A 25,434-nucleotide genomic window follows, 5' to 3' on the forward strand; every position below is an offset into this window, starting at 1 on the left:
ATGTGGCCCTCACTCCAGAGACACAGTGAATACGCTTCTTTCTGGAGCAAATGTTTGGAGAAAGAACATTTCTTTCACTGTCTACTCTGCACGGCGGGAATCTTTTCCAGTTTTCCCCAATAACGCCAACAGGCGCCGAGCGGCGACCCCGCAGTTGCACGACACTTGGGCACTTCCGGACGGTGCCCCGCCCCTCGGATCCACGTGGTCGGCCGCGGGCTCGCGCAGCTCCGGGTTGGACTGGCTTCGGGATGGAGGGGACCCAGTCTGGCGGTGAGCGGGCGTGTGGATGGGGTGGAGTGGGGACTGTGCAGAGAAAGGGGTGCCGGAAAGTCCTAGTGAAAAAAGGGGCATCACCAGACTGGGCCAGCGGGGAGATCTCATTTCCAAGGTGAAGGGAGTTTGCAGCGCGAGCTGGTGTCTTGGGGGGATTACTGGTGGAGAGGAAGGGCACCCCCGGGCTGGAGACAGGCGGCGACCCGGGGAGGAAACGCGCTGCTTAAGAGGTCGGGACCGATGGGCGGACCCCGCTCTTCAGGGTGGAGCGTGTCAACAGACCCCGCTTCCTCTTCTCCCGCAGGTGCTGTTCGGTTCTCTTGTCCCCCCAACTTTACCGCGATCCGCTCAGCCTCAGAGCCCTCTCGTCTCTCCCTAGAGATGCTGACAGGCCCGGATACAGAGCTGTGGCTGATCCAGGCCCCTGCAGACTTTGCCCCAGACTGGTGAGTGGTCCCACTCCCCTCCCTGCTCCAGAGGCTGAACTTGGGAGTTTTGAGGGCACATTTCCGAGCACCCCAACATGCTGCTTTCTCCCCTTGTCTTACCCAAAGGGTCTGACCAAGTCTCTCCCCTCCCCTTTTTCTCTCAGCCTCAATGGGCGACTGGTGCCCCTCTCCGGCTCCCACATCGTGAAGGGCAAGTTGGCAGGGAAGCGGCACCGCTATCAGGTCCTCGGCAGTAGTGACCCTGAGACCGGAGAAGCCACCCTGCTGGCTCCCTCAGCACAGTCGGGAGGTGGACTCAGCTGTGCCCCTGCCCCCCAGGGCAGCCTAAGGATCATTGAGGGTCCCCAAAGACCACTGTCAGGGGTTCCTCTGCAGCCCATTCCAACAAGCCCCCCACCACAGATTCCCCCTGGCCTGAGGCCTCGTTTCTGTGCCTTTGGAGGCAGCCCACCGGTCACAGGGCTTGGGTCACCTGTGGCACCAAAGTCACCCTCCTTGGAGAAGAGGAAAAAGAGGCAGATGCCAGAGAGTTCCACCACTCAGGAGGCAGTGAATGGGTATGGAGCCTCGGAGGTAGAGACAGAAATGGATGTGGGGAAGAAGAAAAAGAAGAAAAAGCACCAGCTGGAAGAACCGGGGGTAATGGAGCCTATGGTGATGGAGCCCAAGACAGAGGTGTCGGAGCCTCTGGGTGCTCTGTTCCCACTCACCTCCAAGAAGCGGAAGAGGCAGCCCAAAGGGGCAGAAACAGTGGAGCCAACGGAGAAGAGAGAGGAGCTAGAATCTGTAGTAACACCTGAATCTCCTGAAGAGACGATCCTCTCCCCGACCAAGAAGAGAAAGAGGCAGAAGGAGGCAGAAGGGATGGAGCCATCGGAGGGGGTGACAGTGGGGTCCCAGCCACAGGGGAAGGAGGAGCTGCAGGAGGAAGCCATCCCACTGCCCCCAGGGAAGAAGAAGAAGAAGAAAAAAGAAAACAGGCCAGAGGTGACCATGGAGCCAGGGACTGAGGCTGTTGAGCCTGAGGTGAGACCTCTGGCACCCTGTGGGCAAATAATAGAGCCAGAACTGCCAGAGGAAGTTGTTGAGCCTCAGGCCGAGGCAGCTCTGGTGTCCACCAAGAAGAGGAAGAAGAAAGAAAAGTGGCAACATATGATGCTGGAGCCAGAGCCGGAGGGGGTGGAGTCTGAGCTGCCAGGTGACCTGGAACCTCAGGCAGCTCTAGCGTCCACCAAGAAGAAGGACAGGGGGCACAAAGCGGGGGAGCCCAGGACCAAGACGAGCAAGCCACCGAGGGAGGTGGCGGAGCCTGAGCTGCCAGGTGAGGGGGAGCCCCATGCCAAGGCAGCTCTGGGATCCACCATGAAGAAGAAAAGGAAGTGGGGTCAGGAAAACCGGGTGCCAGACACCGCACCCCTAGCAGAGATACCCGAACTGTCACTGAATTTGGAGTCTGGGGAGGTGGATCCCACAGAAAGAAAGAAGCAGAAGAGGAAGCCACCGGCCGATCCTGTATAGCCTCACCAGGGACACTGAGGAGCTAAAAAAGGCTGAAGGTGGCCACCTGGGGCATTGGAAGGTGACACAGAAGCCGACACCTCCCCCACACTCACCCTCCAGCCCCAGCCAGCGACTGCACCAGCACTCAGCCAGAACCTGGCCCTGGACAATGCTTTATTGTCACACCAGCATCTGGGGTCATCAGGGCACCTTGAGAAAGGGCTCATGCAGGACGTCAAACAGCCTCCGGGCCTTGGGTGGGAAGAAAAGAACCAGTCATTAAACAGCCCTTGGTTGGCTATATCTAGAGTGGGGTTCTGGCTGTTTTTTCCCAGCTTAGATGGGGGCTCCAGGGGTGAGGTGAGAAGTAGCTGACCTGGATTCTATCCCAGACTGTTCCTACCACCCTCGTAGGCCTCAGTTTCCCCATCTATAGGAGGAGCAGATGGTAACTGGGGCTTCTGAAACCTTAAAACCTTGGGATCTGAGGTCCTGTTGGTATCGAAGTCACCCCTGTCCCCAACCCCTCAAGCCCATTCCTAGAGGGCGGTTTACCTTCTGGGGGCCCAGGCCAGGGCATAAGGCCAGATCTTCCCGTGATGCTGCCATGAGCTGTTCCAGAGACTGGGGGGGGGCGGGGGGGCGGAAGCGAGAGGTCAAGAGTGGGGAGCATAGAGCCCCACCCTGTCCCAGCTGTCGAGGGCCCCCAAGGTACCCCTGGGAAGAGGCACAGGCCTGGGGGAGCAGGTGGCAGAGAGGTGAATGGACATGGGTGAGGGCTGCCTGGGAGAGGAGGGAGAGAAGCTTGTCAGGACCTTACCCCAAAAGTGGACAGGAGGGTCTGACTGTCTGTCTTGTTGACTGACTTCACGGAGCTCAGACATTCAGTGACCTGGATGGGGAAGAGACAGCACAGTGGGAGACCAGCAACCCTGAGCCTATGAGGGCAGCGCAGGTTCAAGGCATGCACGAGGTGCTCAGTAAATGCTTTTGTATTGGGACTCGTTAAAGGTCACATCAGAGTGATCCCCAAATAGGTGAGGGGGTCGATCCAGGAAGGAGATGAACTAGGAGCAGGCTCCGCCTCGGGGGACACCGGAAGTGAAGGCGGCCCAGGGTCAGAACTAGCCTGCTGCCTGTACCCCGTCGTAATGCCAGGGCAGGGAGCCACCTCTTTGGCCTCATTCTTAGGCAAATGGGGATCCCAGTAGCACCCTAGTATATAAGGGTGACCGTGGGTGTCGCTGGCCAGCACTAAGGCCGCCACGAGGCTCACATTTCTGGATGATGACCTGGGTGTTGGCTGCCTGAATTCAGATCCCAGCCCTGCTGGCACCTTCCCCAGGTGACTGAACACTAGGAACCTGTGTGCCCAGCTTGAAGGAAGGCGGAGCAGCAGGCAGGGTCTCCCACTGGAACCCAGAATCACCCACTCACTCAGCAAGCACCCCAAGTGCCCAGTGAGTGCCGAGTGGTGCTGGGGACACCACAGGGATCCAGGCAGCTGTGTTCTCCTGGGGCTCCCAGTCCAGTGAGGCAGAGAAATCAGTTCCAGTCAGTAATGACGGACGGGGGGAGCCCGGCAGCAACACTGCCTGGCCTGGGGGTCAGGAGGACTTCCTGGAGGAAGGGGCACCACAGCTGGGCTGGGAAGAGGGGTCCTGGTCAGAGAGGACCTGGCTCCAGATCACACCTGAAGCTCAAGCAGCAGGAGCTGCAGGGAGGCCCAGGCAGGGACAGGAGGTTCAGGGCGGTGGACTCACCCGGGACACGAAGTTGTGCTCCAGCTTCTCCATCAGGAGGTCCGCTGGCTTCTGCTCGTAGGCCTTGTAGGTCTCCAGGTACCGCCCGGCCTCCTCGGGACTGGGGGACAGGACATGGTCAGCCAGTTGGGGACTGCCATGTCACAGATTCACTTCCTGGTGGTCGTGATGCTGAGGCCAGCAACCCCGGGCTCCAACACGGGGACGTGGAAGTTCTTGGGGTTTCTGGTTCAGGCCCCAACCCAGTTCCCCCTGGGTGACCTGGGGCCAGTGATTGGATCTCTGTGGGCCTCAGTTTCCTTATCTGAAAAGTGGGCAGTGGTAGAACTGTGAAGATTAAATGGGGCCAGGCGTGGTGGTGGCGCCTATAATCCCAGCACTTGGGATGCTGAGGCAGGAGAATCCCCACAAGTTGGAGGCCAGCCTGGATGACATAACAAGACCCTGTCTTGAAACAAACTGAATGGGTCAGTGCTGCCAGTACCAGAACCCGGGGCTCAGCAGCCTGTCTAGGAAATGCTGGCTATCTCGGAAGGGACATCTGGGCTCTTGGTCCCAGCACCTGCGCTGCATTTGAGAGAGAAGAAAACCAGAACACTTCTCATTTTTCAGACTGCACCAGGAAGACAACCTCCTGAGACACCCAGCTGCCCACCAGTGAGAAAAGTGGAACTTTTCTGAGGTTGGTTTTTTTTTTTTGGTACCGGGGATGGAACTCGGGTCCTGGTACTTGCACAGCAGGCGGCAAAACCCCTGAGCTAAATACCCAGCCCTTCTGAGGTTTTGTTTTGGTTTTTTGAGACAGGGTCTTACTGTGTAACCCAGGCTGGCTTCCAACTCCCTGTGATTGTCCTGCCTCAGCCTCCCGAGTGCTGGGATTACAGGTGTGTGCCACCATGCCTGGCAAGTTTGTTTATTTTAAATAGAGTCTCACTGTGTTTCCCAGTTTGGTCTCAAAAAACTACTTGGGCTCTGCGTGGATCCCCAGTACCAAAAAAAAAAAAAACTACTTGGGCTGGAGATGTAGCTCAGTGGTGCTGTGCCTTCCTGGCAAGCGCATGGTCCTAAGTTCGATCCCTGGTACTGGAAAAAAATAAATTACACTCAAGCACTTTTCCTGCCCCAGCCTCCTCAGTAGTTGGGACCAAAGGCATGTGCCAGCATTCCCAGCTAAAATCTTTGTTATACAACAAGTATTTCTTCTTAGTTTTTTGAGACAGGGTCTCGCTATGTAGTTCAGGCTGGCCTTGAACTCACTGTGTAGCCCAGGCTGGTCTTGAACTTGCAGCCATCCTCCTGCCTTGGCCTCCCCAGTGCTGGGATCACAGACTTACATGTCACACCTGGCTCACCTGGTGGTGTGCATGAGACCATACAAGAGAGTAAGGCCCTGTGTATCAGATGAGGACCCTGGGGCCAGGAGACAGCAGGGCTCACGAAGGAGTTCCTGGGTGGAGACAGGGGTGGGGTGTGTGGGGGTACAGGTTGTGACAGAGCCGTAGCTGGAAGGAGGAGCCCTACTCTCACCTCCATGCAAGGATCAGTGTGCAATCAGCCAGGATGCACATCTTAGCCAGCTCCTTGAGGGCCTGCTGAGGGTCTTTCTGGAGAAGAAGGAAATCAGAATTAGAGTCGGGGGAGAGGGCAGGGTCACAGAGTTTGAAAACACCATAGTTTAGGATGCCAGGAACCTTTCACTCGGGGACACCCCCTAACCTCCCCCAGTGTCCCCAGCCTGTATGGGGCAGGGTCAGGACCCCACATTGACCCAGATGGCCCTGGCTCTGCCCTCCTGGGCTCAGTCTGATGAGGGGGATGCTCCCACCCCCAGACAGTGATGATGGAGGAGCCAGGCTGCCGTGGGGAGCCTGAGGGGTGCCAGAGCCTTCTGGGGGACTCAGGGAGGGCTTCCTGGATGAGGGGACATCTGAGCTGAGATCTGGAGGATGAGCAGAGAGAAGGGAGCAGAAAACAGAACGGGATTCCAGACACACATGCGTGCACAGGCTGAGAGGGGAAGGCGGGCTTGGAGAGGTGCGTCTCCCAGTGTGGGGTGTAACCATGGGGCTGGAGGGCTGGGTGGCAGTCAGATCACACAGGACCCCAGGCTGTGCAGGGAGGAGAACTGACTCCAAGGGTACTGGGGAGCCCTGGAAGGGTTTTGAGCGGGGGAGGCTGACAACAGATCTATGCTTCAGAAAGACCCCTGTGGCTGCTGGATGGACAGGAGGTCCAATGGAGGCTACATGACCAGGAAGGAAGCTGGTCCTGGGAGTAGTGGAGGGGCCAGGGATTAGGGCAGGAGCTCTGGGGATAGAGGCTGAAACCAACTTTAAGAGCTACTTAGGTGGCAGCAGCGGGGCCTGTTTGAAGCGGGTATAGAGGAGACGCTGTTACCATCCCACCTCCCTGCCAACACTGGGTCCCACGGTGACCTGTGTCAATCTCAGATGTGAAATTGGTTCCTTGCCAAGGTTTTAACATCCACTTCCTGAAAGGGACTCAACACCACCCATTTCCCAGGTGGGAAGAGTGAGGAGCGGCCACTTACCACATCCACCTGGACCAGCAGAACGCGCAGGGCGAAGTTCTTCCCCAGGCTCTGCAGCCGCTCGTGGATGTAGTCGGGGTGCAGGTTGTGGTAGCGGAGGCTGCGGGGAGGGGAGAATAGGGTGGGATCTCAGTGTCCCAGAGGCCCCAGCAGCCTCCAGCCACTGCAGGGTGGAGCCCCTGGTCGCCACAGTTGAGTGCAGCACAGGGGACAGCCTCACCAGGTCTGAATCCCTAGAAGGCCAAGCTGCTCACTCAAGGGCACCTTAAAGCAAGGGCAGAGTGGCAATGCAGCCTGGCTCTGGTGTCCTAGGGTCCTGAGGCTCTGGTTTCCTCTCTAAGGATGGAGGAGTCTGAGGCTTCAGGGGGGTGCAGGACTGGGGCCTTAGGGTGTGGTCGGGACAGGGAGGCCGCACAGCTGGCCATCCCAGCCTCAAGGTGCTGGCAGAGGAGCCGGGAGTGTGTATGCAGGTGAGAGAAATCCTGCTCTTGTTGACTCCTCAATAATGTCCGGGATATTCCACTCACCTCTGTCAGGCCACAGAATCCAGCCCTCTTGCCTGAGATCGAGGGCTCCAGGCCCAGCCTCCTCCCTCACACCTGGGGGTCCAGGCCCAGCCTCCTCCCTCACACCCGGGGGTCCAGGCCCCAGATCCTTGTGCTCTGGGCACCTCCAGGCCAAGCTCTTTTCCAACACAGCCACAGGAAGGGCCAGCACCAGCCTGGTCAAGCTCAGAGGTCCCCCTGGCAGGCTCAGGAGGCAGGACCATGACCTCAGGCCTGGTCACACTTCCTGAAGGTGGCAGCCTGAGCTCACCTGAGGAAGAGGGCACAGGTGCTCTGGCCCAGCACGTAGTCAGGGATCACTTCACCAAACTCCCAGGGCACGTTGCGCACAAACTTCAGCACAGGGTTGCCCCTCTAGGGAAGGAGGAAGGGTAGCAACCATCCTCAGGGACGACCCTTGGCTTGTGGCGGCGAGCACAACCCACTTCCTCTGGGGGTTGTACTCTCACCCTCTCACCCTCCACCCACCTGGCCTCTGGCCTTCTCCAGCTTCTCTCCTCCTCAGATGGAAACCGCCTCCTTCACATTCCTCATCAACGTCTCTTCCTCTCCCAATCACAGCCCCTGCCCAGGCCTCCAGCCACCTCCTCCTGGCCTCCTGCCCCAGTGTTGTCCCCTCCTGACCACTGTAGGAGGGGCAGCCAGAGGGATCTTCCTGAAGCACAATCCTGCCCTCCCCCAGCTCTAGGCCCTGCAGTGGCTCCCTAGTTCCCTCAGGAGGAAACCCACGCTCTTCCTTGCAGCCTGTGACCTGCATGGGCCGGTGTCAGCTCAGCAGTCCCTTCTCTCTGAATTCCCCTCATGTTCTGTCTTGAACTTGCTCTGTATTTAGCCCAAGTCCAGAATTCTTTGAGCAAGTCAAGTTGTAATCCACCCAGTGAGGATTTATAGTGTACCTACTGTGTGTCTCAGTGTGGGGGGTACAGTGACCAGGATGGTCCGAGATCCCTACCCTCCTGTGCTACTGTGACAAAGTAAGAAATATAAATATGGTCTCTGCTCCTGATTCCTGACCCTGAAACCCCTAGAGGCAGGGACATAGGGAGAATCTCTTGTTCTAATGTTTGGTCTGGGAGCACATTCCTGACGCACAGCTCCTAAGGCCTTTGGAATCCCGGGCAAAGGGGCATCTCCTGTTCTCATGAGGCTACCCTTGGTGGCTTCCAAAAGGCCTCAGAATGAGGCTGGTGGGCAGGGAACAACCAAGGGACAGGACAAGAGGGCCAAAGGTTAAACTCCTCACTAGTGGCCAATGATGTAATCAGTCTTGCCATGTAATGAAGCCTCCATAAAAAGCCAAGGGGCCAGGCCGTTTTTTCTAAGAAAATCTGCTCTTCCAGGGCTTCTGCCTGTTTTTTAGGAGAAACTACTTCTGATATTTGTTTACTAAAAAGGTACCTGTTTTACCAGAGTCAAATTAAGTTGCTAAATTGTCCAGGCTGGACTTTAACTTGTGATCCTCCTGCCTCGCAGAGTGACTGAATTACAGGCCTGTGCTACAGGACCAGTAAAACATCAGAATGTACAAACGTGTGCAGGATGACAATCCAACGATGCATCTGCTAAGGAGAATGTGGGAGAAGTTGAGAACCTACGAATACTTCCTTGTGTCTGCCTGGGACTCATAGCTATAATTGTGGGAATGGTTCTCGCTGTACAATCCCACTCTCAGCCTGTGGGTTTTGCTGTTGCAATGACACTGTTAAGTGTCAGTGCATTTTCACTCATCATCACCAGTTGGCTGGTTTGGTGTACAACCGAGGAGAGGATGCACAGAAGCCTGGACACAGGCCAGCAGGGAGGGACTGACTTGGAGAGTGTTGGACAGTACTCTTTGGAGACAGCGATCACCTCCCTGTGACTCTGTGATGAACTATGATATGGGGACCCTCCTGGCATATTGAAGCATTTTAAGTATTGTCTTTAAGTTCTAATAAAATTCGCCTTTTGAAAAAAAAAAAGCCAGGGGTCCAGTTGAGCACATGGAGGCTCCTGGGCGTGTTATCACCGTTCAGAGGGCAGGGAAGCTTTGCGCCAGCCCCATGGGTGACTTCATCAGGCTGCTCATCCACATCCTTTATTTTAGCCTTTATTTATGTATTTATTTTTTGTGGTACTGGGGATTGAATCCAAGGCCTTCACACTGAGCTACATCTCCAGCCCTTTATAATTTTTAATTTTGAGTCAGTGTCTCTCCAAGTCACTAAGTGGCCGAGGCTGAGTTTGAACTCACAATCCTTCCGCCTTAGCTGGAATTACAGATAAGCGCCATCACACCTGTCTTCTATTCTTTATTAATAACCCTGTAAATGGAAGTGTTTCTGAGTTCTATGAGCCACTCTGGTAAATTAATCCAATCTGCAGAGGAGGTCCTGGGAACCCCCATTTATATCCGAGGGCAGATGGAGGCAGACTTGGCAACTGAGTCCTCCCCAGTGGGATCTGATGCTGTCCAAGGAGACGGGGCCGAGCTGCGCTGAGCCAGAGGACACCCAGCTGGTGTCGCTGCCAAGCTGTGTGGCGTGGGGAGAACTACTGCTTGGGAGTTGAATGCTATGGGAGCACACAAAGGAAGAGCAAGCTGTTTTGGTGTGGGGTGCTGCGTATAGAACTCAGGGCTTTGCCCATGCTAGGCAAGTGCTCTAGCCTCCGCCTTTTCTTTTTTTATTCTAAGACAGGGTATCACTAAGTTGCCCAGGCTGGTTTGAACTTGAAATCCTCCTGCTTCAGCCTCCCATAGGGATGTGATTACAGGCATGCACCACCTTGCCTGGCTGCCCTTTTTATTTGGTGACAGAATCTTGCTAAGTTGCCCAGGGTGGCCTTGAACTTTTGGTCCTCCTACCTCAGCCTCCCAAGTAGCTGGGATTACAGGTGTGCACCACTGTGCGTGGATCCAACTTCCATTTTTAAAGATTCTGTCCACTTCACTTACTAGAATGACAAAAATAAAAAAGACAAACAATGGCCAGATGGAGTGCCACACATCTGTGATTACACCTACCCAGGAGGCTGAGGCAGTAGGATCACAATTTCAAGGCTATGGACAACTTGACAAGATCCTGTCTCAAAACAGAGAAGGGCTAGGCATGTAGCTCAGTGTCAGAGCACTTGCCCAGCATCTGTGAGGCCCCAGGCTCCCTCCCTAGTGCCAGAATAAATAAAGAATTTTTAAAAAGTGGCAGAGATGGCTTAAGTCATTTGCCCAAGATCACACAGCTATGGCACAGCAGAGCAGGGATTCAAATTCAGGGTCATGTTCATTTTACATTTTTACTGAATGAACAAACCTGGGGACAGGAAAGGGCTGCACAAAAACAGTCACAGCCCCTACAAAAAGAGCTGGGGCACCCTTGACACATGCAGAGCCATTAAATGAATGAATGCATGTATCCTGGGTGAATGAGTGAAAGGCACTGCTAAGAACCAAGTGGCTAAGCTCAGACCTGCCCTGCCCACAGTCATCCCCATAACAGGGCCCCCACCGGAAACTTCAAGGCTGCACTTCCAACTCCCTCCTCACCTGCCGGGGGCTCACGATGATGCTGTTGGATTTGGCCCCTGGTTTCAGGGCCTGGTTGGGGGTCTCTCCTGCCAAGGAATCTGACCCCGTGGGGCATGTGGCTGCAGCCCCTCCTGCAGGCTGGGAAATAGCGTACTCAGCATAGGTCTGCTGGGCGCCCTGGGCTGAGGTCTCCATGGTGGGAAGGTTTCCCGTGGATTTGAATAAGGGCTTGGCCTGTGAGGAGAAAAGAGGTTTTACATGTCTGGAGAGGGAACATGTGTGCTCCAGTGTGTCCCTCTCCGAAGCTGGTCCAACCTCCTTCCTCCCAATGTGCTTTCTTTCCTGAGGCCTTACCCTAAAACCTAGGACCTCAAAATATGAATCCAAGCTGGAAGTGGTAGCCTATACCAGTAATCTTCCAGGTATTCAGGAGCCTGAGGCAGGAGGATTACAAGTTAGAAGCCGGCCTAGGCAATTAACAAGACCCTGTCTTTTAAAAATCACTCTAGAGGGCCAGGGATTTAGCTCAGTAGTTCCGCCGACTGCCTTGAAAGTGCAAGGTCCTGAGTTTGATTCCCAGAACAACAAAAAAAAGTCACCCTGGTTCCATCCACCATTGTCTTTCCCTTGAAAGTCCCCTGTTTATCTCACAACTATGTTCTTTAAATCATCATGTCCCTCCTCTGCCCAGGGGCTGTGAGTGGCTCCTGCCTCAGAGTAAAAGCCAAAGCTGTCACATACATAGCCCACAAGACTTCAGATCTGCACTGCCTCTTAGCTAAGGGACCACATCTACCACTCCTCCCTTGCTTTCTCTACACCAGCTTTATCTTTGTCCTCAAACCTGGCAGGCTCCCTCTGACCTCTGGGCCCTTGCACTGGCCATTCTAGCTCCTCCCAAATGTCTGTACTGCCCACTCCCTCACCTCTTTTGTGGCCCTGCCAAGAGGTCACCTTCTTCCTATCTCAGGTGCTCCTCCCGAGCACACCCTATATCCTTCACCCCTTTCTTTCCCTACATAAACATATAGGTCTTCAATACTCTGGACCACCTGTGGCAAGATTTCAGTGGGAAGATTTCAGTGTTGTGAGAACCCTCAATTTACCAAAAGATGCCAAAGCACAGCTTTTTTTTAAATTGCAAAATCTTCCAATGCTTAAACGTCAGCCACACATGGAAAATCCAAGGTGCTGGCACTGTAAGACACACAGCAAGACTCTGCCTCCAAATTAAAAATTAAAAAGGACTGGGGATGTAGCTCAATAGAAGTTCAATCCCCAGTACCTTAAAAAAGAAAGAAAAACACTTGGCCCTCTCTTAGAACCACCCAATTTTTGTTTGTTCTTTTGTTTGTTCGGTTAGGTTTGGTTTTTTGAGACAAGGTTTTCCCTATGTAGCCTAGACTGGCCTTAAACTTGTGGTGATCCTCCTGCCTCTGCCTCCCAAGTGCTGGGCGCTACCATGCCCGGCACCACCCTGTCATTTTACAGATGGGGAAATTGAGACCTGTAAAGGACAAAGGACTGTTTTCCCAAGACGACTCTGGGCCCCAAGTCTCCTAGTCCAACTGTGCTCCAAAGGCCATTTTTTTGTTTCCCCTTCCTTCCATCACCATCCCCAGCCTCTCAACGGTCCCCGGTCCCCGAACGCTTCGTCCTACCCCCGGAGGAGGCACTTCATCCTCGTCCAACGGGATGACAAACTTCTTCCTCGAGGGCGGCCCTGCAGGCTGCGGCGCCCCCTCCTCGTCCTTCTCAGGGTCCATCTGGGGCCTGAGAAGGAAGACGTGGAGGCAGGTGCCAGTGAGGCATCAGCATCTGCATCCTGTTCTCCCAGCAGGAACCCCCACTCACAGCCATCCCCCCAGTAAAATTCCAGCGCTCCGAGTCATGAAAAACCCCAACCTGCAACCGAGGTCCACGGTTCCTAAATCCCCGCCCACCTTGGGCTTGCCCCGCCCCCCGCGGGCCCTCGTTCTATTCGCTCCGCCCCCGCTATCCCCGCCGATGCTGGTTCGGCCTCCAGACCTTGCACCTGGACGCCCTCCCGCACTGGGTCACTGACGTCTCTCAGACACTACAGTGATTGGCCTGCGCGGCTGCCAATCACTACCCGTGGTCTGCACCTCCTACCTCTCTATCCCGTACCTCTGGGTTTCAGCACTGCAGAGAACTCACCTGCTCGACCCCAGACCTGGGGGAGGAAATGCGGGGTGATCGAGGCGTTCCACCGCCAGCGCGGGCAGCGCGGCCCCCAGCTCGTCGCACTTCCGGCCTCTCTGGCCCTCAGCCTCCCTCACTGCTCCCTACGGGGTAGAGCATAGAGAGGGGCTGGCCCTGCGCTGCTCTCTATGGTTATGGAGGACTGTGGAGGTTGGGGGAAGAAAGAGGCGTGGGTCTATGGGCTCGAGAGTCTGAGGTGCCAAGCGATTCTGTTGCAGTGCCCTCTTGAGCGCCTTCAGTGTTCCCCAGCTCCAGACAGGGCTCACTGGAGAAGAGGCGGCGGAAGATAAAACTAACTCCCCACTCACAGTACGTAGAGAATTGAGTTTGACTACCAAGTCTTCCATTGACTTGGCCTCAGTTTCCCCACTCATTCATTTATCTCACACAGTCCTCCAAGCCCCTCCCGGATAACTGGTATTGTGCGGGGCGGTGGTAGTGATACTTGGGGCGTCGAGTCCAGTGGGAGAGACAGTGACGACATGACGACCCCCTTGGGCAGCGATGGGCTAGGGATCCCACAGGGCAGTGGGATGGGTGAGTGGGGGCCCCTGATCCAGCCCAGCGTCAGAAAGCGCTTCTAGGAGGAAGGGACATCGCAGCCGGGCCTGGGGATGACTTAGTATTAGTCATTTCCTGAGAGGGTAGTATCACACTGTTCCAACTCGAGGCTCTCTGATTACTGAGGAAATAGGACTTTTTTGAGTAAGGTGATTGGTCTTGTATATTTGTGTTCTATGAACTGCTTGCTCATATCCTTTGCCCATTTTAAAAATGGGTTAGATGTCTTTTTATTACGATTAATTTATAGGAGTACTTTTGGATCCCAGCTCTAATTGTTAGTCAGCTCCATATATTGAAAACATTTCCTCCTAGTTTGTACTCCTTTGCGGGGGGGGGGGGGTGTCAAACTCAGGACCTTGCCCTTTGAGGCACACGGCGGCACCACTGAGCTAAATCCCTGGCCCTTTTCTTTTCTTTCTTTTTTTTCTTTTTTTTTTTGACAGGGTCTCACTATCTAGCTCAGCCTGTCATTGAACTAACTATGTAGTCCAGGCTGGCTTTGAACTTGTGGTGATTCTCCTGGCTCAGCCTTCCAAGTGCTGGGATTACAGGTGTGTGCCCCCAAACCTAGCTCTAGTTTGTACTCTGTATTTTAACTTTTTAATTTTATTTGGAAGTTGGTCTCTCTCTCTCTCTCTCTCTCTCTGTCTCTCTCTTTCTCTCTCTCCCCCTCCCTCCCCTTTTTCAGTATTCGATATTGAACCCAGATCCTTTTTTTTTTTTAAGAGTAGGAAAATTTTATTGAGAGAAAGAAAGCTTCTGTCTAAGAGAGACAGAAGGGGGACTGGAAAGTGGGTTGCCCCTGAACCCAGATCCTTTGCAATGACCTACATTCCCAGCTTTTCCACCCTACCCACCTTCCTTGCTTCCTCCCTTCCTTTCCTTCTGAGACAGGGTCTCCTTAAATTGCTAAATTGCCCAAAATGGGCTTGAACTTTCCATCCTCCTGACTCAGCTTCCCAGAGCACACACCACTACATGCAGTTCATTTAGACGTTTTAGTGTTTATTCACACTGGTTTATTAATCTATTTCCCCCTGAATTTTGCTCTTGGTGTGTTGTTTTAAGAGATCTTTCAAATTCCAAGGTCATAAGTACATATATATTTTATTGCTTTTTAAAAATACTTTCCTCCAGGTGTAGTGGCTCATACCTGTAATCTCAGCACTCAGAAGGCTGAGGCAGGAGAATTCTGTGAATTTGAGCCCAGCCTGGACTACAAAGTGAGTTCAAGTCCAGCCCCAACTACATAACAAGACCCTGTCTCAAATTACAAAAAATACAAAAAAAAATTCCCCCATTTCATACATGTACCAGTTATACTAGATTAAGGTCCACCCTAATGAGCTCATTTTAATTTATTCACTTCCATAAAGACCCTATTTCCAAATAAGATCACATACTGAAGTACTGGGGGGAGTAGGACTTGAACATATCTTTTGGGGGCCATGATTCAACTCATTCTGTTTTTTCTGCAGTGCTGGTGATTGAATTCAGGGCCTCACACATAAGTGCTCTACCACTGAGCTCTGCCCCAGCTCTCTTCTCTACTAATTTTTTGGGAGCCTGTGAATAAATAGTCATTTTCTGAGTCTTGCTCATCCAAACATTTCTCTCTCTCTCTCTCTCTCTCTGGTACTGGGGTTGGAACCCAGGGCCTCCTGCATGCTGGGCAAGCACTGTACCACTGAGCTGCACCCCAGCCCTTTTTAAAATTTTAGTTTGAGAGCCGGGCATTTAGCTCAGTGGTTCCGCTGCCTGCCTCGCAAGTGCAAGGATCCGAGTTTGATCCCAGGTACCAAAAAAAAAATTTTTTTTAATTTGAGGTGGAATCTTCACTAAATTGCCCAGGTTGACCTCAAACTTGTGGATTCTCCTGCCTCAGCCCTCCAAGTAGCTGGGATAACAAAACTATACTTTGTAGGTAATATATATATTATAAATTATATATTTATTTTAAATTATTTTCTACTGGCGATTGAACCCAGGGTCTTAGCATTGAGCTACACCTCCATCCAAGGCATGACTGTTTCTCAGGCTGGCCATGAAATTGCCAGCCTTGAACCTGCAACTCCTGCCTTTCCCGCGAGGGGGCGCCGGCAACTCTCGGGAGGATTGGGAGTTTCCGGCGGCGTTGACTGGAACCGCAACTGCCGAGGACAGGACCCCAAAAAGACAGCCGCAGGCCGTTTCCCTCTCCCACCCTTTTCCCCGCTGAGAATCTGGGGCAAAGGCCCCGCCGCGTGCGGCTAAGGTCACTGAGTCAGTTTGTATGCGTTAAAGGCAGGGGAAAAGTTGTCCTAGGTTCTAGGTTACTCTCAAGATTTTTTTTAATTGATAAATTTTATTTTATTTTATCCCATTCCCCCTTCAAGCCCCCTTCCCCCATGTACAAAAGCTTTGTTTCAAGTCTTTGTAAATAGGGAAGGGTGGAGGGGGTGGAGGGAGGGCAGGGGAATGGGAAAAAATAAGAACCAAGATATAACACGCACGGGTACAAGCACCCAATGATAAAGGTAAACGTACTGTATACCTAAAATGTACCAATAAAAGAATTTAAGCAAAAAATAAAAAATAAAAGGCATATTCTGGGGGGGGGGGAGCTCTGTTTCCATTTTTTCCTGATATTTTCTCTTTTTCTCTTGTCCCTTCCTTCCTTTCTCCGTCCGTCTCAAATTTGTTGCCTTGAACTCACTATGTAGCCCAGGCTGGTATCTAACTCGCAGCGATCCTCCTGCTTCAGCCTCCGTAGTGCTGGGTTCGCAGGCGTGTGCTACCACACCCAGCTACTCCCAACTTTATTTCCACGCTGAATTCCAGCACTGAACCTTCGATCCCCAGATCCGAGCCTCCGCGGTTCCCAGCGCTGCCCGGACCTGCCCGCCATCGACACTCGCACTCGCGCCCTGGGTCCAGACACCCCGAGTTCGCAGTCCCCTCCAAAACTCGGCCCCGCTCCCCTCCCGGACCTGCTCCTGTCCCAACGTCGGGTCCCCTCTGCGCCCCGGGATGGGGATCTCGGGGCTCCCCCGCTGAGTCCGAGAGAAGGGCTCTGGGATGGGGAGAGGGCAGAGAAGCGGGGCGCGGCCCGGGCGCGGTGACCTGCAGAGCCCCCCCCCCCCCACTTAGCCGCGTGATGCGCGGCCCGGCGATCGCTTTGGGCCGGGGACTTGGGGGACCGGGGTGGTGGGGCGGCTCCGGCCTCTATTTATAGCGCCCGGAGCCTGAAATAGAGCGGAGACCGGCGGCCGGGATGACGCGGGCGCCGCCGGGGCTGACTCACCCAGCCCGGGCCCCCGGATGGGGACAGTGCGGGCGCCCGGTCGCGACCCTGCAACCCCTGGCACCTGCGCTGCGGGGACCCCAGGCTCCATGGGGCAGGCCAGTGACTCGCAGCAGAGTCTGCAGCAGGCGGATCGGAGGTGGCCGGCCACCAGCAGCGCAGGGAACGAAACAAGAAGCTTGAAGGCTGGGAAGGAAAGCAGAGGGACCAGACGTGCGCTCCTCTTGTCACCGGGGCCCCACACCAACCCGGCGGTGGCTTTGCAGAGCTGCGCGCGGGCCTGGCCCGAGAAAGCCTGTCCCCAACTTCCCAGCCAGCGGGGAATCGCGTCGCAGCGCGCCACTCCTCAGGAGAAACGCACTGCATGACTAGAGTGTTGGTAAGAACATAAAATGTCGTTTTCTGGTCTCTGAGAGCAGCTGTTTGTTCTACACAGCTGTGCCAGGCACCATTCCGGGCCTTACCTCCTTTGGGCTCCTCCCGGATAAGCTTGGAATATTTCCTCTGAGTCATCTCGTTAGAAACAAATTTGACTCTCATTCCTAGGTCACCTGGCCCTAAAGGAATTGAGTCCTCTGATCAATCGATCCATTGGTCCATCGTGTGTGCATTTGGACCCAATAGGACCCAGCCTGGGAGTGGTTCTCAAAGGACAGTCCTTGGAACCCTGGAGGGTTCCCCTGCTCTTTCATGAGGTTAACACGATCATTCCATATAGGACACGTACCTGCCTTTTTCCCACTCTTCTCTCCTGGTTATACAGTGCAGCCCAGGTGACATTGCAGCAGACAGAACCCAGATGCAGCTGTAAGGACCCAGCTGTCTTCGGTGTGGCCTGGCATGGAAGTGGCTTACACAGGTAGGGCCTGCCTGGGCTGGGCCGCAGCTCTGTGGTGGAGCGCACGCGTGGCATTTAGGAAGTCATGATGGGCTCTGTCCGAGTCCCCCCGGGATGGAAAATGATACCACATCCTCTTTTTCATGGGTTTCTTTTTTTCTTCAAAATGTGGTTACGTTTATGAAAATAGAGAATTTATTGTTAAATGAAATTATTTTTTATTTTTTTTAAGTAAATCGACAAGTTACCCTTATATTTCTGTTTTAATTTTGTTGTTGATTTTTGGTGGGGGTTGTCGTTCCTTTGTTTCACATCTTCTAGTGAGGAGGGTGGGACTCAGAGCCTCCGGTGTGCTAGGTAAGTGCACCATCAGTGAGCCGAAGCCCAGCCCTCGGATTTTCCTTCTTCAGGAGTGATCCTGAACCTAGGGTCTGCAGTACTGAGCCCCCCCGCCTTTCCTTCTCTCCCTCCTTCCTTTCTCCTCTCTCTGCCTCCCTCTCAACAGGACCCAGCTAAATAGCTATGCTTCTCCTGCCTCTGCCTCCCCCTGTACTGGAGTTATAGCCCTGAGTATATATTTATTAATCTATTTGCAGTACTAGGGATTGAGCCCCAGGCTTCTGCACTGAACTACATGCCCAGCCCCTTTTCATTTTGTGTTTTATTTTTAAAACAGGGTCCATCTAAATTGTTAAATTTCTCAGGCTGGGCTCACACTTGTGGTCTTCCTGCCTCAGCCTCCCAGAGTGCTAAGGGTTACAGCTTTGCCCCTCCGCACCAGCTCGCAGTATTAATTTCTAATATAGTAAATAATATTGCTATTCGGCCTTTTGGCTAAGAGCAAGTGTAATAGCTAATGTAGTAAATATTGATAAATATGATCAACATCAACACATTTTGAGGTCCTCAGTAATTTAAAATCATAAAGGGACCTGTCCCTAAAAAGTTTAAGAGCCAGGGGTGGTGGTGTACACCTGTGATCCCAGGATTAAGAAGGTTGAGGCAGGAGGATCCCTGTAAATTCGAGGCCAGCTTGGACTACACAGTCAATTCAAGGACAGCTTGAACCACATAGCAAGATTCTGTATCAAAACATCAAAAAATAAACAACTAAAAAGTGTAAGAATCACCCAAGCAGCTGAGCATGCTGGCACATGTGTGTAATCCCAGGATTCTGAGGGGCTGAGAGTTTGAGCCTGAACAAACCTGATAAGAGCCTTGAAGGACAGGAAGATGGGGACATTTTAAGTGGGAGTGAGGTAGAGGAGATTCTCTTTCAAAGGAGCACTGGAGACCCAAAGAATAGCTGGGAACCGTGCTGGTGAAGACAGAGGGGGAGAGAGAGAGAGAGAGAGAGAGAGAGAGAGAGAGAGAGAGAGAGAGAGAGAGAGAGAGATTGACTCAAGGCTTGGGAAATCAAGAATGCAAATGCCCTGGGGCAGGAAACGGCTCAGTGCTTTTCAGAAACTAAGGACTGTGCACAGGGACAGAGCAGGAGGGGAACAGTAACAATACGGGGGCCTTGATTTTGGCCCTTGAAGACTGGGCAGGTATTTGGGATTTAATTCCGAGGGAACAGTAGAGTAGCATGAGGAAGGAGGTAAGCAGGGAGTCCAGGGAAAGAGCATTGGTACCCGGGCAGGCCATGAGAAGGCAGGGAGAATGCTTAGGGGTGGGGGTTGGGGCAGGGCAGCAGCAGGAACCCCAGAGAAGGCTGGGGAACAAGGCTGAGAATTTTCCCTGAGCCCCTCAGGCTCAGAGAAACCGCTGGCACAACCCAGTGGGAGTGTTCAGTAAGCAACAGGATTCTCTGGGCTCAAAATCTGTTCCTAGTGCACCTATGAGCACTCTGCCACTGAGCCACACATCCCCAGCCCCAGATTTGACTGTGAGGTCCTCTTCCCATGGTGCCAGGCTGTCCTCAAACTTGCGATCCTCCTGCCTCAGCCTTCCCAGTCACTGGGATTACAAATATGTGCCACTGTGTCCAGCACAAATGGTATTTTCTAGTTCACTGACTCCTTTTCTTCTATTTCTAGCTGGTTAATGATACTAATGTGTGCTAATCTTCTAACGAGAAACCTGCCCAAATTCTCATCTTACAATGCTTTGTTGGTTCTCTTAGTTTTTTCTTTAAAATGACCCAAATGGCAGTTTTATTGCTTGCCTTCCGATCTTTGCACCTCATTTTTCTTGTCTTGCAGCATTCACAGACTTTTAGGACTATGTTAAGCAGTAAAGGTGATGATTCTGTTACTCCAAATCACATCCCTCTGAGACAACTCATCTCATTTTACTCATTTTATAGAGGGAGAAACTGAGGCACAGAGGGGTTAGGTTCTTTTCCAAGGCCACACAGCAGGTGAGCAACCAAATCAGCTCTCCACCCAAAGCCTGTATGTATTTGCAACCACTGCATTAAAAGAAAACTCAAAGCTGGGGATAGAGATGTATGCTTGTAATCCAAGCACTTAGGGATGCTGAGGCAGGAGAATCTGAAGGTCAAGTCCCACTTAGGCAAGTTAGTGAGGGCTTGTCTCTCAAAATGAAAAATAAACAGTCTGGGCTGAGGATTTAGCTCAGTGGCAACACACCTGCCTCCCAAGCACAAGGTCCTGAGTTCGATCCCCGGTACAAGGAAAAAAATCACCAAAAAACCCCACATCTGTACTGAACGTGGGAAAATGTCTCTTCCTTGCCATTATCCCCTCACAGCACAGTCTGGAGATGATTCAAAGTACACAGAGCAGTATTCTGCCCCTTTCAAGGGACTTGAGCACTCAAGGACTTTGGAATTTGAGGGGCATCCTGGAAGCAATCCCCAAATCTCAGATCCTGAGAACTGATTATATATTAATTTATTTAATCCTAAAACCCCTCTGGGGTCAATCTTAGTGGGACTTTTTTTCCCCAGTACTGGGGAAGGAACCCAGGGATGCTTTACCACTGAGCTGCATCCTCAGCCTTTATTTTATAGTTTAAGAAAGGGTCTCCCTTGGGGCCAGGGATTTGGCTTAGTGGTTCTGCCACTTGCCTTGCAAGCACAAAGACCGGAGTTCAATCCCTGGTACCAAAAAAAAAGAAAAAGAAAGGGTCTCCCTAAGTTACCCAGGCTCAGCTTGAATGTGAGATCCTCCTGACACAGCTTCAAGAGTAGCTGGGGTCACAGGGGTGCACCATGCCTGGGTCCACATTGGATTTTGAAGACTTTGATGATAAGTATGTTAAAGATTGTATTAATAATTGCTGATGTTAAATCCATATTGAAGGGGCCGGGGATTTAGCTCAGTGGCACCACACCTGCCTCACAAGCACAAGGTCCTGAGTTTGATCCCCAGTACCAAAAAAAAAAAAAACCTAACCCATATTGAAGTAATAGTAATTTTGGATATATCTGGTTAAATACAATACATCAACAAAATTTTTTTTTTTTTGGTACCAGGGATCGAACTCAGGACCTTCTGCTTTCGAGGCAGGCGGCAGAACCACTGAGCTAAATCCCCAGCCCCCCAAAAATTTTTTTGAGACAGGGTCTCGCTGTGTAGTTCAGGCTGCCCTTGAACTCACTATGTAGCCCAGGGTAGCCTCGAACTCAAGGCAATCCTCCTGTCTCAGCTTCCCAAGTGCTGGGATTACAGGCATGCACCAGCATACCAGGCAATCAACAAGATTATTTTTACCTCTTTCTCCTTTTCTGGTGCTCAGGATGAACCTAGTGCTAGGTAAATGCTCTGTCACTGAGTCACATTGCTAGCCCTCTTTTTATTTTTTATTTTTTAGCATAAATTCTAGAATGTTAAAAGTTCCATTTGTGATTTGTCAGCTGGGAGAGTGGTGCATAGCTATAATCCCAGCACTCTGGGAAGCTGAGGCAGGAAGATGGAAAGTTTGAGGTTGCCTGGGTAATTTAGTGATTTACAAAGATCCAGTCTCAAAATAAAAACTTAAAAAAAAAACGTTTCCTGCAAAGGCCCTGGGTTCCATCACTAGTATTTGCCTCCCCAAAAAGAAAGGTTACATTTGTGTAGACTGGTAGTGTAGAGATAGAGCACTTGCCTAGCATGCCTAAAGCCCTGGCTGGATTCCATCCGCAGTAGCACAAAAATAAAGATAGTTAGCTAGCTAGCTAGCTAACAGGTATTGTGGCACACACCTATAATCCCAGGAGCTGGGAGGCTGAGACAGGAGGATCACTGTGAGTTCAAGACCAGCCCGAACATAGTGAGACCCCATCTCAAGAGTCAAAAATAAATAAAAAAAATAAACAAAACAATTACACCTGTGAGCTAGGTCTGATGGTACACACCTGTAATCTCAGCTATTCAGTAGGCTGAGTCAGGAGAATCATGGGAGCCAGGGAATTCAGGGTTATCCTAGGAAACAAAGTGAGACTCTGTTTTAAAACAAATAAATGAAACTATCCTTATGGCCCACCTCCAATTTCTCATGGACATTGCTGGTTCACGGCATATGTGTTCTTCATTTGGGAGGACATGAGGTGCCGTGCCCACTTGTGAACCCCCACGTGCAATGTGGCATTCCGGAACAATCACCAGAGTGACTGATGCTTAGATCAAACGATGCTGTGGAGACGGGCATGGTGGTGCAGGCCTGTAATCCCAGCACTCAGGAGGCTGAGGCAGGAGGATCATTGTGAGTTCCAGGCCAGCCTGGGCTGCACAGTGAGCTCAAGGCCAGCCTGAACTACATAGTGAGACCCTGTCTCACAAACAAACATGCAAGCAAAGCTGAGCTGCACAGGCCATGTACCCAGCCAAGCCAAGCTGCCAGGAGGTCCTGAGGTCCTGGCTCTGCCCCGCCCCCCACCGTTCCTTCAGTGAGTCACTTGTCCTCTTGACCCTCAATCTCCTCTCTAGAAAATGGAAGTGTTTCTTCCTGTTCCCCTGGGTGTCAGGGAACTCAAAGGGGTGAGTAGAGTCCAACCCAGAGCCGCACCCACACAGGGGACTGGAGTTGTGGGGACCAGGTGAGGGGTACACACAACAGGTTTCCTTTTAATTTATTTTATATTTTGGAGACAGGGTCTCATCATGTAGTTCAGACTAGCCTTGAACTCACTATGTAGCCCAAGCTGGCATTGAACTCACAGTGGTCTTCCTCCCTCAGCCTCCCAAGGGCTGAGACTACAGGTGTGTGCCACTGTGCCTGGCTCTTAAACTTTTTAGAGACAGGTCTCTTTATGTTTGTTTTTTTTTGTACCAGGGATCGAACTCCTCAGGACCTTGCACTTTCGAGGCAGGCAGAGGAACCACTGAGCTAAATCCCCGGCCCTCCCTTTATGTTTTTAAAGATTACTGAGGACAGGGCTGGGGATTTAGCTCAGTGGTTCCTCTGCCTGCCTCGAAAGCACAAGGACCCGAGTTCGATCCCCAGTACCAAAAGCAAACAAACAGACAAACAAAAAGATTACTGAGGACATCTAAAAGTGTTGGTGTTGATCATATTTATCAATATTTATTATATTAGAAGTTAACATGCCTGCCTCACAAGCTCAAGGTCTTGAGTTCGATCCCCAGTACTGAAAAAATAAATAAAAGAAATTAATACTGAGAGCTGGGTGTCGAGGTGAACACCTGTGGTGGGGGACAGAGGGAATCTGTGTTCATCAGCTTCTGTCACTGTGGCCAAATGCCTGAGAAAGTCATCTTACAGGAGGAGAGGCTTATTTTGACTCACAGTTCTGGAAGGTTCAGTCCATGGTCAGTGGGCTCCACTGTTGTAGGCCTGTGGGGAAGCAGAACCATCATGGCAGAACAAAGCTGCTCACCTCCTGGCAGCTGGAAGCAGAGAGTGGGAAAGAGGCAGGGAAAGTGGTCAGGGGCCAGGTATAGTTCCCAAGGCGACACCCCTGATCCCAGTCCCTGACAGAGGCACAGGCTTCTCCATCCAGCCACTTCCCTAATGCTCATCAGCAACCAAAGCTTTGACACAATGACACACCCCACACACCATGCACCAGTATTTGGGACTGAACCCAGGGCCTTTACACTGAGCTCCATTCCCCAGCCCTTTGTATTTTTTATTCTTAGACAGAGTCTCACTATATTGCCCAGGCTGGGCTTGACCTTGTAATCTTCCTGCCTCAGTCTCCTGGGGACCGAGGCTGGGACCTGGATATCCCAGGTGCTGATAACAATGCTTCCGTTGTTGCCCGAACAGAAACACTGGGAGAAACTCGGCTCTGAGCCTCATTCCTTAACCTTCACATCAGCCCCCTTCCTTCCCGATGGTGCAGCATCATCCTGCCACTGCTCCTCACCGGGACCCCTCGGCTCACTCCGTGAGGCCCCTGATCCATGCTCTCGACCTGGCACCCAGCCTTTAGAGCTCTTCAGCTGGAACTCCGACCGGTCTCCAGACAGAACAGTGTGAGGCACACCCCGGCACACAGCTACATCTCCAGCCCCTTTTAAAAATTTATTTTCTTGAATTCTGACACAGGGTATTGCCAAGTCACTAAATTGTCCAAGTTGGGCACAAACTAGCAATCCTCTTGCCTCAGCCTCCCGGGGTGCTGGGATTACAGGTGTGCACTACCCTGCCGGGCTATAGCCCATGGTGCTTTGGTACAGCCACCTAATCAGCCTGCAGTGACTGTGCAGAGGGCTTCAGAGCCCGGGGAGCAGGCAGAGAAGGAGAAAGAAAGAAAGAAAGAAAGAAAGAAAGAAAGAAAGAAAGAAAGAAAGAAAGAAAGAAAGAAAGAAAGAAAGAAAGAAAGAAAGAAAGAAAGAAAGAAAGAAAGAAAGAAAGAAAGAAAGAAAGAAAGAAAGAAAGAAAGAAAGAGGGAGGGAGGGAGGGAGGGAGGGAGGGAAGGAAGGAAGGAAGGAAGGGGGGGGAAGGGAGAAAGAAAAAGAGATACTCAAGTGGCAAAGCCACCCAGATCCAGGCTCTGCGGTACTGATGTGAAGTCACTGTCCACATTTCTGTGATAAACATGCAGCGCTCCTGGAGACAGCACAGATGGGGCGCGACGGAGTTCAGCGGTAAAGTATCTGCCCGGGATGCACAAAGGGCTGGGTCCAAATGCCCACTGCCAGGAGGGTAGGAGGAGCAGATAACGAAGACTGGCCCCGAAGCTCTGGGTTTACTTCCCAGACCTTAGCGTCTCCAGAGGGAAGAAAAAGCGGGTCACGTGCCCAGGGCTCAACCAATCACTGTCCTCGGAGGAGGAGGCACTGGAATGCTCTGATTCGCTGAACCTGAGTCATGGGCGTTCCCTGAAGAGGGAAGGCCGGGTGAACCCCAAGGGGACTAAGTGACTGAATGGAGAAGTTTCTTTTTCAAAAACATTGGATGTCGTTCCCAGACGTCTGGCAGAACCCGTGAGTGGCAGTGTACGCCTGTAATCCCAGCACTCGGGAGGCTGAGGCAGGGGAATTGCCTCGAGTTCAATGCCAGCTTGTGCTACATAGTGAGCTCAAGGGCAGCCTGGACTACATAGTGGGACCCTGTCTCAAGAAAACAAAAAAAGAAGAGGAAGAAGAAGAGGAGGAGGAGGGGGAGGAGGAGGACGAAGAATTGGAGGAGAAGCAGCCGTTGATGCTATGTCTCTGGGAGGGAGAGCTGGGCCAACAGGATGAGGAGTATAGGAACAGCACCGCCCCTCCAGGGCTAGGGTGAGCATTCTGTGAGATCATGCTGCGGAGTCATTTAGCCAACTGCCAGGCTCTGAGTCGGTGCCCGATAAATGGCAGCTCTGTGAGCAAGAGTCACAGTATGACGACTGCTCAGAGTGCTATCTATATGCCAGGAGGTAATGAGCTCCCCATCTCGGGAGGGAACCAAGCTGAGGGTGTACAGCCAAGCAGTGGAAGCTGAGGGCATCTGCCTTCTACAACCCCAGTCCTCAAGGCACTGCGATTCTTACCACAATATCCCTATTGATGGATCGCTCT

General features: G+C 52.3%; 2 protein-coding genes and 1 long non-coding RNA gene across 4 annotated transcripts; 2 read left to right on the forward strand and 1 right to left on the reverse strand.

Moving 5' to 3' along the window:
* The first annotated feature begins 50 nt into the window (after positions 1 to 50).
* Positions 51 to 2,534, forward strand: Polr1g (RNA polymerase I subunit G). Its single transcript, XM_004873188.4, has 3 exons — positions 51 to 273; positions 581 to 722; positions 869 to 2,534. The coding sequence occupies exons 1-3, from the start codon at positions 51 to 53 to the stop codon at positions 2,241 to 2,243; spliced, it is 1,740 nt and encodes a 579-aa protein (XP_004873245.3). The 3' UTR covers positions 2,244 to 2,534.
* On the reverse strand, positions 2,379 to 12,586 carry Ercc1 (ERCC excision repair 1, endonuclease non-catalytic subunit). 2 transcript variants are annotated; one of them, XM_087200572.1, is made up of 11 exons: positions 12,516 to 12,539; positions 12,272 to 12,383; positions 10,629 to 10,844; positions 9,951 to 10,039; positions 7,356 to 7,459; positions 6,540 to 6,639; positions 5,516 to 5,592; positions 3,989 to 4,088; positions 3,046 to 3,117; positions 2,781 to 2,849; positions 2,379 to 2,477 (listed from the first exon to the last, which is right to left on the reverse strand). In XM_087200572.1, the coding sequence occupies exons 3-11, from the start codon at positions 10,723 to 10,725 to the stop codon at positions 2,427 to 2,429; spliced, it is 759 nt and encodes a 252-aa protein (XP_087056698.1). In that variant the 5' UTR covers positions 10,726 to 10,844; positions 12,272 to 12,383; positions 12,516 to 12,539; the 3' UTR covers positions 2,379 to 2,426. The 2 variants fall into 2 exon arrangements, with proteins under 2 accessions (XP_087056698.1, XP_004873244.1); XM_004873187.4 differs by lacking the exon at positions 9,951 to 10,039 and having other exon boundaries at positions 12,516 to 12,586.
* Positions 12,587 to 15,836: 3,250 nt separating this feature from the next.
* LOC110347255 (uncharacterized) lies at positions 15,837 to 24,323 on the forward strand. The gene is made up of 2 exons (XR_015447134.1): positions 15,837 to 17,059; positions 17,444 to 24,323. It is a non-coding gene; the product is annotated as an uncharacterized LOC110347255 (long non-coding RNA).
* Positions 24,324 to 25,434: the final 1,111 nt, after the last annotated feature.

Source organism: Heterocephalus glaber, unplaced genomic scaffold (genome assembly GCF_053883595.1).
Source record: "Heterocephalus glaber isolate CG9 unplaced genomic scaffold, H.glaber_assembly_v1.0 deba00001744, whole genome shotgun sequence".
Lineage (NCBI taxonomy): Eukaryota > Metazoa > Chordata > Mammalia > Rodentia > Bathyergidae > Heterocephalus > Heterocephalus glaber.